Source organism: Haliaeetus leucocephalus, unplaced genomic scaffold (assembly GCF_000737465.1).
Source record: "Haliaeetus leucocephalus isolate CR32 unplaced genomic scaffold, Haliaeetus_leucocephalus-4.0 Scaffold161, whole genome shotgun sequence".
Lineage (NCBI taxonomy): Eukaryota > Metazoa > Chordata > Aves > Accipitriformes > Accipitridae > Haliaeetus > Haliaeetus leucocephalus.
The window spans coordinates 1103277-1116819 of NW_010972597.1; the positions used below are offsets into that span (position 1 = coordinate 1103277).

A 13543-nucleotide genomic window follows, 5' to 3' on the forward strand; every position below is an offset into this window, starting at 1 on the left:
CCCCCACCACTCCCCCCCCCCCCCCCTCCTTGATTAATAAAATAAGCGTTTAAGTAGAGGCATCAAGATACTTGAATACAACTTTAGGCCTAAAGTCTTCTGCTAGAATTTAAAGCTCTTATACTGTTTAATCAGTCTTGCAGCATTATCAGTTTGATGATGTCAGAAGTTACCCATTGAACAAAGAAAGATACTTGCTAGCAATGAATATGTAAAATAATCTTTCAAAAATTACTTCTAGCAAGCTAACTAGATACCTGGTAAGTCTAGTTTTGACTTTGTGTTCTGTAGTATCTACATACACTGATTCACCTTCTGGAGAAGGGACAAAATTAGGAACACTAAATATTATTAAGCGTGTCATCAGAACACTGAGTTTAAAATACTTAACCAAAACTAGTGTTTCATAGGTCTTATCTGAAGTCATGTCTTTCAGTTCTTTCTGACCTTTCATAAGCATTATCTGAACTCAGGGTATTGCTTCAGATTTTCCTTCATGGTCTCTCAGTAGTTCCTCTGATTATTTTTTTTTTTCAAGTCTGATACAGTTTTTTATTTTTATCTTATTTTCCTAAAATAAATTCTTTATAAATGCTTGACTTCTAGAGTTAGCACTTCTGGAAGCACTTCCTGAAGAAATAACTTGTTTTTACTAGCTTTCCATGGCTGAGATTCAGTCTAGAAAAATGTGTAATAGCTTGCTTCAACTCCTAGTTTTATTCCTCTGCATTTTCTGTCTGACCTGACACTGGAGTGAAAATTTCATCAGTTATGTTTGCCAACAATTCTAAAGCCAATGGAGTCACCCTGTCTTTCTATTGCTTTTAGCTAGATGTGGCTTTCCACAATGTTTAAACTGTGTGGTATAATGTTATTATCTTACGAATTTAAGTTATGGCTTAAGTAATCAAATCTCTTCCCATTGAAAGCATTTTCAGGTAAGACTTGTTGGAATGTGACTATGTAACTTTCTGAACTGTGTAGCAATAGCATTAAGATGCTAGGAATACAAAAGTGCACGTCTAGATACTTGGACAAACAGTAGAAAAAGGGTTAATTGCATTAATGGTGTGGCACATTAATGTGTGACTTCACTGAGGTTACCAAGCAGCAAGAAGAGAGTAACACTGATATAGAGATAGGTGTCAAGAAGATGAAGAATAGATGTCATTTTTCTTATTGTTCATGAGTACTGAGACAAAAGAGTGAAGCAGAAGTATCCATTCATTCCTTAAAGGTACAAGAAAGAAGTCTGAAATCAGTTCTTCACTGCTAGTCACAGAGCCCAAGAGGTATGTTGAGGGCTTGTTGGCCAGTCTCTCTTGCCTTCTGTGTTGCACACAAATAATCCTGGCCAGACCACTTGGGCACATGGAGTCTTTGTGCTTGTGAGTAGGTGGGTGCAAGAGTGCAAGTAAATGAACCTGAGAGAATGAGTGTGAGTAAAATCAGTTTACTTCGAGTTTTTCTGTAGAACAAGTATCACCTTATACTTCTGTAAGATCTGGCATTGGGTTTTGTTATGATGATTTTCCATGGGATGAGGTTCTTTCCCTGTCCAGGGCACTCTAGATAGCTGTTGCAATAGGTTCTCCAGTGTCCAAAGTTTTAGGGCTGAAAGTCTTTGCTTGTCAAGTGGGTCATAACATGACTTCAGAACTCCCAGAGGTAATTTGAAAAGTATGTAATGAAGTTCTTGCTAGAAGTACTTTTGTTGACATCAGCCTGAACCTACCAATATTATTTGTCAGAATACTACTTTGGGGAAATGATCTCATTCCTGGTAGCTGGCAGTTGGAGAACAAGCTCTCCTTTCCCAGAGAAGGAAAATACTTTGCTACTCTAATTTTTAAGTAATGTTTTATTGCAAACATTATTTTTCAACTTCATCTTAAATCTCTGAAAGAGTGTAAAATCTCATCTGCTAAGGTGTACTCTTTCATGCAAGAAGGACATGTTATTCCATTTTTTATTAACAATTAATATATTTTAGTATAAACGAAGTTGGTGGTTTTGACAGTTTAGCTGCAAATCGAGTTTACCACAGCGTGGTTTGGAACAGGTTTGAAAGACACAATCTGAAGTTGGGGTGATGGGTGGAAAGTAGATTAACAGCTGTAATATCTCTGGGGTTTTTGTATTGCTATAAAATGGGATTATAGTGTCAGATAGACATTCCTTCCCTTTCCTTACTCTGTGGCCAGGCACTGAGATGTGTTAGCAGGCAGTGGATCTTGGCATGGGAAGGTGAAACAGAAAGCTTCAGACTTTTTCCTTTACTTAGTACAGCATTTAACTCTGAAATACATCAGAAATAACAGCAGGGTTTCCCTTTTTAGAAAAAGAACAAAGTTGGTCATAGAAATGTTGCTAATTTGAAGCTGAAACTCTTACTTGAAGGCTGTGGTCTCCCTGTGTTCCATGCCTAGGGAACTTGGTCTAAGCACTTGGTTTTCATGGGAAGCATCTCATTTACTTGGGAAATCTGTTTTAATTCTTTTTAGCAGTGTAACTTGAACATGAGTTGCTTCAAAAATTTTGTGCTACTAACACATGTTGCTTTGGCTGGGTTTTAATTGCTGAAAATGGAATTGAACAAATTACAGAACCCAAGCTGGGTAATGTTGAAAGACTTTCCTGGGTAGCTTCTCTGTAAGTGGTTGGTGAAACTCTTCAGTCTAGCTGCTCAACCTGTTGGGTAGAGAACACTTCAAAAGGCCTACCTAAGGGAGCATCATGCTCTCTTCTTTCCCTTTGAGATTTGATAAGGATGAGCACAGTTCTCAGTTGGATGGTGTTTGGAGGTCAGTTTGGTTAATCTCCAGTCCTGCAACCAGCTGTATGAAGCCGACTGACCAATGCTCTGCAACCTAGCTTGTGCACTTGTGCAGAAATCCTTATCACCATTTGTCTTAATCATGTCAGGCATATGTGGGATGCAATGTGTTTATTCAACATAACAAGGCATTGCAGTTGACCTGTGTCTAGTGACGCAAAATAAAATGTTCATAAGTACCAGTAACATTAATACTATGTTGGTTTGCAGGAAACTGATGTTGCTTTCTGATTGCCTGTCTCCCCAGCACCTCAATACTTCTCTCCTTTCTCTTTGCCACCATGAGTTTTGGCTCTGCACATTTGTCGCAGCTGGTGTTCAAATGGCAAGCAATACACCATACAGTGAGGGAAAACCACTCACTTTTCTGAGCTTTTCTGAGCCTAAAGTGATCAACATACCATCTAGAACTGAAGACCCTTATATAAGTATCAGGTAGCATTGTTTCTCTGGAGATTGGTAGAAGCAGATGCACAGACCATAGTTTCAAGCTTAAGAAAATGTGTCCACCTTATGTAGCATGTGGACAGAGGTAAAAGATTCTCTTCCCTTGGTAAGGAGCACATTGTTTGATTTTTATTTTACTTCTTTTTTTCTTTTCTTTTCTCAAGGTATCACATGGAATGCCTTAATCCTCCTCTGAGTGAAGTCCCTGTAGATGAATGGTTCTGTCCAGCCTGTGCCCCCATGGGTGTCAGTGCTGCTGCAGGTAAGGATTTTGTGGTATCCAGTCAAAGTAAATATTTTTCTCCAGGCTTAGATGATGTGAAGCATGTGCTGTTTTGAAGAGATGTTTAACCCCTGGTTTTATCTGTTTTAAATAATTGTTTTGATAGGCATTCTCTCTTGAACCTGAAGAGCTGACTTGAACTCTTGACTGATAAGAGGATCTTGTTTATTAAGATTTTCATCTGCAGTTACAACCTGTTGAGCTGCTGCTTATAAGCATTCTTTAACCTTCCTGGGGCAAGCCCGGCACCTTAGTGCAACTGCATTGTATTACATTGGAAAGAATTTATTAGTATCCTGATCTCAGATTGCCAAGGTAGCAGCAATTTCTGTGACCTAGAAAATTGTCTTTCTGTGTAACAGTCAGCAGTGGTGTCTGTGCTCATTTCCTTTTGAGAGGATTATGTCTGCTTTGGAGGTGACTGGTTTAAGAAAGGACATACTAACTTTTTTTTTCCAAAATTCTGGAAATGCTTTCACCTGTAGAAAGACAAGTGACCTGGGCATCTTTTCTTTCAAGATACAGATCATGTCAGTGAAGAAGAGGTTGCTGCCCTCATGGCTGATGTTATTCCTACCACCAGTAGACTACGCCCTCATGTCCGAACCCGAGCTATAGCCAGAACTCGGCAGAGTGAACGAGTTAGGGCCACAGTGAACAGAAACCGGATAACAACAGCGCAACAAATTCAGGTATTTAGGAGTATTTGCTAATGAGCCTTTGGAAGAATGTTGTGGAAGAGTTGAAATAAGTCCCCCCTTAAGTAGCTCAGCTGTCTGTGTTGGCTGTCCACAGCACAGTGATTAGTAGTTGTGGAGCTCTTTTAAATTGGGATGTAGAACATGTGCAAATGGAGTGCAGCACATGACCAAGACTCTCTATTTTGAAATCTGCAGTAGCTTCCTCTTTTAATCTGCATTTTTATCACCTCAGCTGTGAGCAAAATTGTATTTTTATTCCCAGTGGCTGTTAATGCAGTTTGTGCACCAGTTCTGTTTTTTTAGCAAGCTTTTTTGCAGAGACAGGAAAATCAGCCTCTTACTGAAAAGAAAAAAAAACAGATGCTAGTGTCCTTAATGATGTGGCAGTGTGAGTTCAACTACATTAACAGGTACCAGAGAATCTATGCAAGAAAGTATCCCAAATACCCGAAATCCATCAAATCCTTTACTCATTGAACTGTTTACTGAAGATGACTGCAGCTGAGGTGGTTCTGGATGTTTCTGTTTGCTGGGATAATTACGATCCTTTAGGTAACAATTAGTATGCTGCAAACTGAGAACTTTCAAACTTGGGGATCTCCTGCCTGCTCTGCCCTCTGGCTTTAGCCAAAGCACTCTACCTGTCAGCTACATAAATATAAAAAGCCTTAAATTGCACAGGAGCGTATAGTGATTTAGTGTAAACAGACCCTGTAAATAACCTCCATGGGACTAGTGATATGTTAGTTGGTTCTTCATTAATGCTGCTGTTGGATTTGGTAGAAACGTGTGAAATTCTACAACTTTTGAAAGGAAGAGGAGGATCTGGCTTGACATAAAATTGTTTTTCCCTTGGGGATGGTCAACTGTGGGAATAGGTTGCTTGGACAGTTTTTGAACTCTTTATCTTTGGTGGCTTTCAGCACCTGCCTGAAGAAAGGCTTAACCAACCTGGTTTGAATTCAGTGTTGACCAGTGAACAGAAATGTCAGACCCTTCTGAGGGACACCCCAAGATCCTGTCCAACCTGAATTACTCAGTGATTCCATGAAAATAAACTTGGTTTCATTTGACAATAACATGCTGGTTTGATTGTATTAAGTCAGTTTTTTTCCAAAGGTAGGAAAATGTAAAGAGGGAGAAGGGAAGAGTGGGTAAAACTAAGTATTTCTTCAAGTTGGTCAGTTGCCTGTGTATTTCAGGTTGGGTCTGCTATAAAGGCTCTTCTTGGAGTGTGAAGCACAGACTGAAAAAGACTGAGTTGGAGGTGGGAGGTCTGACAGATTAAGCTTTGCCTTGTAATCGAGTTGTAAAGGTCAGGTGAGAAAGAAAAAGGGAACGCGCTTGAAATTGTGAAGTGCCTCACTTCATGAGCTACACTTCTATAGTCTGTAACTTCAGGCAGAAGAAATAAAGGTAAATAAAGACAGGCTTAAGGGAAGCAAAACAAAATGCCAAAATCTGGGAGGGAAAGTGGAGGTTTTCCATTATCTTACCTACCTTCTGGTTGGGAAGAACAGTCTATTGTTAATTAGCTCCCCAGAGTTTACCTGTTAAATTTCTCATCAAAATCAGTGGGAGGAGAGAAATTTGTAACAAATTCCAAATGATCTGAATTACAGCAGTAAGTACAGTTTGAAACAGGTGCCATGAATGAAGATCTAGCTTGCGTTAAGTTTTTGTCATGTTTTCTTCCCCTTGATGTAAGGACTTCCTAGAGTGCTTTAGCAGTCCTTAAATTCATTATGTCCTCCATGGTGGAGGTCATCTTATTTGGTTGCCAACCTCCCTGTCTCCAAACCCAGGCCTTTTGATTTCAACTTTAGAAGAGTTAATAAAATAGAAAAACTTGATGAATGATTTAATGCATTGTTGTTAAGCAATTACATCTGAGTTGTCAGGGCTATTTGTTGAAAAAAAAAAAAAAAATAACCGTAGAGGAGTGTTGTTTGAGGTGAAAGGCTGGGCAAGGTAGCTGCTAGTTTCTTTCTTTCCCTACCTGTTGTTTTAGAAATAGTGTGTAGCTGTCTCCTGCAGATGAGGGGTAGTGCCTGGGGACTTTACCATTGCATAGTAGTGTAAGCCTGGGAGCCCACTACTTCCCATTCAAGAAACCGTTCCTAGCTCCACTTCTCAATATGCAGAGATTATTACAAACTATACCTAGAAAGGCACTATTACTTAGACCATTTGTCTCTGAATAAAAGTGCATCTTATTCTAGCTTGTACCTTGAGTTGACTGAAACTTAATTCCACTGGTTAAGGAGGGTGTAAGGTGTTGTCCTCAAAGCACAGAGAAATGCTGATTTCAGATCTTTGGAAAGCTTTAGTATTTGGGGAGGCAGTTTGTTTTGTGATTCATCTGTTGTTCTGTAGGTGCCTAAACTAGTGGTGGTTAACTAGACACACTATTTTAGGTCCTTCTAGAAAAATAAATATGTTTAGGCTAATGTTCAGAGCTCTCCTTACTCCATCCTGTTCTCCTCCAAGTTAGAGAACCTTATGTAGTAGTTACTGGCACCCACGATACTTAAAACAATGGCATTCTAATAAAAATAGCTCAGCAAAATAGTTTGGAGCCTGCATTAGTGACACTAACAGAGAAGCCTGGTGAAATTACTTCCATAGTAAGATGAATTGAAGCATATATTTCTGTTGGCATATTCTGTTTTCAAACATTTTGCAGTCTGAAGCTTCTTTGTCACTGCAAGATACTCTAAAGCCATTCTTCTCTAGTGTTTGTGCCACATATACACTTTGTAAATGAACAAGGATCCAATGCATATGCTCTGGTAGAAAGTAAGCACAGTGAATAATCTGAAGCATCAGAAGCATCTTTCCATCTGCTCATATGAAACTTTATCAAATCTTTATGCATTGTATTTGCCTGAAGAAAGGAGAGGGGGTAGGGACGATGTCCCTGCCTGTGGCAGGGGTCTTTAAAGGTCCCTTCCAACCCACACCATTCTATGATTCTGTGACTCTGGCATTTTAGGAACATGGTTGGTGTGGACATGGCCAACTTAACATACCTGTTGAGAGAAATCTGCTCTTAACGTCTTTCCAACTGAAGGAAGGAACAAACGGGTGCTATATTTGCCCAGCAAGGAGGCTTTGAGTTCACGTTCTGAGGCTGGTGGTTCAGAATTCATACGCTTCAAATGTGTTTGTTTAAATGTGGTTAACCCTTGAGTATAGAGAGGAAGAGGAATTTGAACCTTTTATCCTGGTTTTGGCTGGGATAGAGTTAATTGTCTTCCTAGCAGCTGGTACAATGTTATGGTTTGGATTCAGTACCAGAATAACCTTGGTAACACACTGATGTTTTCAGTTGTTGCCAAGTAATGTTTAGTCTAAAGTCAAGGACTTTTCAGCTTCTCATGCCCAGCCAGCAAGAAGGCTGGAGGGGCACAAGAAGTTGGGAGGGGACACAGCCAGGGCAGCTGACCCAAACTGGCCAAAGGAATGTTCCATACCATGTGACATCATGCCCAGTATATAAACTGGGAGGAGTGGGGCTGGAAGGGATTGCTGCTTGGGAAGTAACTGGGCATTGGTCAGCGGGTGGTGAGCAGTTGCACTGTGCATCACTTGTATATTCCCATCCTTTTATTATTATCATTACTAGTTTCTTCCTTTCTGTTCTATTAGAGTGTTCTTATCTCAACCCACGAGTTTTACTTTTTTTTTTTCTGATTCTCTCCCCCATCCCATTGGGGAGGTGGTGTGTGAGCGAGCAGCTGCGTGGTGCTTAGTTGCTGGCTGGGGTTTAACCACGACAACCTTGTAGGAGCAGCCCCTGCTTATCACAATGAAGTGATGCTCTGGAGTGGGACTCACCTGCCATTTCAGTGAATTCCCTGAGGTGTGTGTTTGAAATGCTGCCTCTGGACATGTTTCACAGTATTAGGTAAATCTGACCTAAAGAATGAGGAGTTTAAGACAAGGGATCTCCACTGTGTTGGCTTTTCAGTCTTTGTTCATTGCACTTTGCTGCATGATGAGCCAGAGGTCAGTTAGGTGGATCTGGGAAAGTTCTTAAGCAAACTTTTTCATTGAGGAAATGTCAGTCTCTGGGATTGTTCTAATTTAAAGAGTCAGTTAGGCGAACCATGACTTGTAATACTGAGCGAGGCTGAAGAGCAAGGTCATGTTCTCCTTAATATGACAGTCAATAAGTGAGAAAGATCACATAATTGCTTAACTGGCAGCTTGGTCATACAAATCTGGCAGCTTCTTATACGAATCTCAAATCCATTTTTCGTCAAATGCTTTTATAACTAACTTGTTGCTGACCTTTAGATACCTGTATCATGTAACTTCTAATCCCCCACACAGCACGTGCCAAGTTACCTCATGTCCTCTCTTCTGGATGAAACAATTGAGGCAGTTGTAGCAGGCCTAAACACAGCCATCTACCAGCGTCCTCTTACAGCGCGGGCTCCTACTAGGCAAAAAAGAAAAACAGGTAAGGGCATCAGACACCTCCTATGGTTCTCATCTGCAAGAATAAAAGCTTTGGGAAGATAAACCTGAATCATACACAGTACTCCAGATCACCTGTATGCTGCCACACCTGTGCAGCTACAGAAGTATACCATGTGTTTTCTTCTTTCCCCATACTGCCTCTGCCCAGAAGTGTCTTGAAGGTTGCTTTTAAATAAATCTGAATGATTTTGCTTTTTCTGCTCTGCTGGTTTATACTGTTGCAGCACACTGTAGGTCTCTGAACTGCCTTTGTGTGCCATGGGGGAATGAAAAGGGGAGTACAGGGTAAAATGCAGTGACAGCACTTAGCCAGATACTTGGTTGTCTTTTGTTCCATCAGGTAGGAGAAAGAAAGTAGGAGGCAAAAAAACTCAGACAAAATCTTCTGCTGGGAAGAAGAGTTCAGGGACACAGCTGAAGAGACGCAAGCATCTGATGAAGAAGAGAAGGGGGAAAAAGATGAGAGTAAGATCACATGTGAGTTTCTGCCAGTGTCAGTATCTGCCATTTTTCAGCCATCTGTAAAAGCACTATAACATGGGATTCAATGGAAAAAACACTGTCTTATAATGATAGCAGGTAACTTTTTTTTCTGGTGGGGGTATGTGCAGGATGTGTCCAGTGTACTCCAGAAAGATGCTGTATATGGAAACAAATTGCAACTTCCAGGCAGGCCTGCTGGATTTGTTGACAAATCCTGTTACCTGAACTGCAGGGATCACACTATAAAGCATGTCCTGCAGGCTTTGTGTTATGCCTTGCCATTCAGCTGTAGTGTTTACTTGGTACTGATGCAAGTTCAGTAATTGCCACCACCTATTCTTTTTAATAGGCTATGGATGTTTGTGTTGTTGCAAACCCAGTTAATCAGCCATAAGGGCTCTGAAAATCCCTTTCAGTTGTGGATAGTGTTCTCATGTGAACTATGCTGAATACTTTGTACCAGCTTGACTTTGGTCCTCAGCTACCTTAACTAGAGTTTACATCCTACAGCCAGAACTGTCCCTCCAGCCTTTATTAGGGAATTGACAATTTTGAATGACATTATTAAAGATTTTTAGAAACTTAACTTATCAGGTCACTTAAATCTGATATGTGCAGTCTCTTTATGAAATGACATATAGGCCATAGTTAGAAGATTTTAATAAATGCTTTAAAACAAATGTAGAGAATAAATGCACACCTCTTTTGCTACCAACAGTAGTAACCCGATGACTGTACTTAAGTGAAGAATTCCGGGCTTTAAACCCAGGCTATGTGCCTACCCCTAATATAGAAATAACCCAATCTCTTTATCTGTGCAGGTGAAAAATGAGGCTACTACTCGCTCCCGTATTGCAAGAACTCTTGGTCTTAGTAAACCTCTGCGTGGAGCCTCGCTTCCTTCCATGTACAAACCAATGGAGCCCTCACTTGGTCTGATGAGAGCAGATATCGGTGCAGCTTCTCTGTCTGTGTTTGGAGATCCATATGAGTTGGATCCTTATGAAAGGTAAGATATCTCTGGATTATTATCAGGGACACGATAATTTCACATGCGTCGGGTTGTTTGTACATGCTACTTTTTGCAGAGTGTAGATCTTATGTCTGAAGACAGCTTTGGGGACACAGTTCATAATAACACATTGGCCTGTTCTTTCTTTCCTTCTTGGCCAAATTGCTGAGCTCTTAAAGAATCAGCCTTCTTTAAAGAGGTTTGCTGAAATAATAAACCTCATGAAAACCTTTAAGATCTATGGGGTTATTCAGAGGCTAGAATCTGAAGGAGCTGGATCCTCATCAGTCATTTTCTATTTATTTTAAGTGAAGATAGCTAGCATATTTGGTATGCAATAAACAGTGACTTCACATATAATTAAATGGACTTGTGGAATCTTCCATGTTTCTCCTTTTCCAATCTTCACTTTTCCAGACACTTCAAATTCAGGAGGAATCCTACTGTGCCATAGTTTGTGTCAGTCTTTAAGCTTTGGATTTTGGGGAGGAGGCATCTGAAATTATTGTTGGTGAAATTTAATTTTCCACTTAAGTCTTTTTGATCCTTTCATAAAAGGAAATTACCTATTTAATACTTTAAAAATAAAAATCTACATTTTCATTTCTGCTAGCTGAATTACACTGTTCTATTTATGTGGCCACAGAAAATAAGTGTATTGCACAAATCTTTTTTTAGTGTATCATAATAAAACAAATGATGCTCTCTAACCATATCTGCCCTCGTAGTATTACCGACTTCACCTATTCAACATAAAAAACATTCAGACAATTTCAGGATTCTTGTGTGTGTTTTACCCACAGTAATGAAGAGGTTCCAGCAAATCCAGATTCACCAGTGAGTGCCAAAAGGAGAGTTCTCTCCCAGTCAGCACTGAGGTCTCACCGTCCTGTAGCTAGACCTGTTTCTGTGGGACTTCCCAGGTAAAAATCCATCAAGCTATTTTTTTTATTTAATTTTTCTTAATTTTCTAATTACCTTAACAAAAGAGCAAACTAGGTGATCATCCTGGTTTAACTCTTTTCTTACCCCATGTATTTTGAAAGAGTGTGTGTGTGTGTGCCTGCACATGTGTAGATATATAACCACAGCATTTTATGCAAGAATTCTTTTTATTATGTTGAAGGGCACACACTTACTCCTTCATAATAGTTCTAACTATTGCATTGAAATTTCAGATTCGTGTTTCCACCCAAATGTGGCTCTTCTTGCTTTCTGTTTTGGGATTGTTTAGTAACCCCATTAGTAAGTTTTAAATCCCAGTCTCATTAACCTTTTAAAAAAATGTTTGCTTATTTGAGAGGGCTGGGGAATCTAATTGCACATCCAGAGGAAGAGGTGAGGGATGTACCTACCTCACCCAATTCTTCTGCCATTTGTTGGAGCTCAGAAAATTGAGAGAAAACTGTTTGTTTGATCCTGCAATTTAACAGTTGCTTTGCTGTCTGACAGATGTCTGTGTGTGTGCAAACTGTGTGCCCCTGTGCCTCCCAGGGCCAGGGCATGTTGCTGGGTGCCTGCCACTGGCAGCCACAGTGGGTTTTCAGGACTGGGGTGTAGGACGCAGTGCAGTGGAGCTGGATACAGGGAGCAGGAGCATGACAAGAAGAAAAGGAATGGGGAAAATGACTGATGCAGGTACCAACCAAGTTACAGAAAACTCCAAGGCTGAGGGAGCTGAAGACTAGGAGAAATAGAGGGAGCTCAGCTTAAATGATTAAAGGTGTGAGAGGTTTACATGGCTGTCCTCTAACACATCTCACAGCAAAGGCTGGTTTCTCAGAATTAAGATAGCATATTTCTATGATAACTTGGAATATTTCTCTACCTTTCCCATCTCAATCCCGAAGGAAGCCTTTCAGGAAGTTTTCCATGTCCTCTGAATTATTTGAGTAGCACATTGTTTAGAAGGTAGAGCTCTTTACCTGAAATTCAGCTTTTCTGGAGGCTTGATTTACCTGGACTACAGTGAGTTTCCTGGTCTGGCCTGGGTGGCCAATTCTTTTAGCCTTCTCATTTTGTCTCTGTTGTATGTTATTACAGGTTTTTGGTGTACATTGTGTTTGGAAAGCTTGCTTTGTTGTTATACAGAAATGAAATGTAGCTCCCTTGAAGATCTGGGTCTATTGGTCCCTTTTGAAGTTGGGGGTTTTTGTGGTGGGTTTTTTTTTTTTTTTTAAACCAAAGAAACAAACCCCCAAATCCCACCAACACAGAAGTGAAGAAAGAAAAACAAAAAAGCCACACCCCAACACCAGAAACACTCAAACTTTTTCAGTCCATATTTCAAGAACACAAACTATTAAACCATTTTTGTAAGACTGAGTAATGCATAAAGGGGAGTGTTTGTGTTGTCCTGTGTGTGGGAGCATTGCTGTTGTTTTTCAGTGTAATTCCTCCTATGCCATGCTCTTAGCTACCCTACCAGTAGGCACCTACGTGTATTCTGACTGGTGCTAAATACTGGTTCAAGCTGCATCAGTTTTTTTAAATAGCAGTGTAGGCCTGAGGAATACATTTGTGATCACGATTTGGTGGGGGGAAGAGAGGCAGCTGGGATGGAAATATCTCTGAAGTGCTGAACAATGGTTTATGCTTCAAAAATGCATCTTAAATGCCCTGGAAAGTTAATCTTGATACACAACACAGTGAGCACCACTCTTAAATTAGACTAAAAGCATCTGCTTACCAAAGGTTTCTGGTATGATTACATGCTTTCCTATCCTGTGGTGTTCCTGTGGGAAGTCAGTAAAAGCTTTACCTTCTGTTTGTCAGAGGGAGATAGGGGCTGAATGACTCTAGTGAAGCCAAAACTACAAGTGGACTTCCCTGGCTGACCTCTGTTTATGCCCTTGATTTTGGTTTCTTCTTAATGTAATGTGTGTGTATAGAACAAGTGCTGTAAGAGTAAAGGAAATATAACCCCTCTGAAACATGCAGAAGCAGTGTACCTGCCTTGAGTCCTGATCAAGAAGCAGAAGCTGCCCCTGTGCCTGATCTGTTGGGAAGTATCCTGTCTGGACAGAGCTTTCTCATGATGAGTAGTTCGGATGTGGTCATCAACAGAGATGGTTCGCTGACGGCAAAGAAGGCAGGTAAGGGTTTGGCACTTCACAGTGCAGTTAGCCTCTTTGTTTCATCCACATCTGCCCTGGTCCTACAGGCTTCATGGTTTCAAGCATAGGGATACTCTTATTGAGCATTTGAATGCGTAGGACAGATTCAATAGTTGCTAGCAGTAATCCGTCTAATAAGATTCTTGCGTATGCTCTGAAATAGTGTTACTTCTCTCT

At 40.4% G+C, this 13543-nt stretch overlaps 1 protein-coding gene across 2 annotated transcripts in view; it reads left to right on the forward strand.

The window, feature by feature from the left end:
• The window catches only part of PHRF1 (PHD and ring finger domains 1), a 30142-nt gene that overhangs the window by 8070 nt on the left and 8529 nt on the right, over positions 1–13543 (forward strand). For both annotated transcript variants that reach the window (XM_010562559.1, XM_010562558.1), the window contains exons 7-13: positions 3448–3545; positions 4086–4258; positions 8606–8735; positions 9096–9232; positions 10060–10247; positions 11054–11173; positions 13191–13345. In XM_010562559.1, coding sequence (XP_010560861.1) covers positions 3448–3545; positions 4086–4258; positions 8606–8735; positions 9096–9232; positions 10060–10247; positions 11054–11173; positions 13191–13345 — 1001 coding nt within the window. The remainder of the gene's footprint in view (positions 1–3447; positions 3546–4085; positions 4259–8605; positions 8736–9095; positions 9233–10059; positions 10248–11053; positions 11174–13190; positions 13346–13543) is intronic.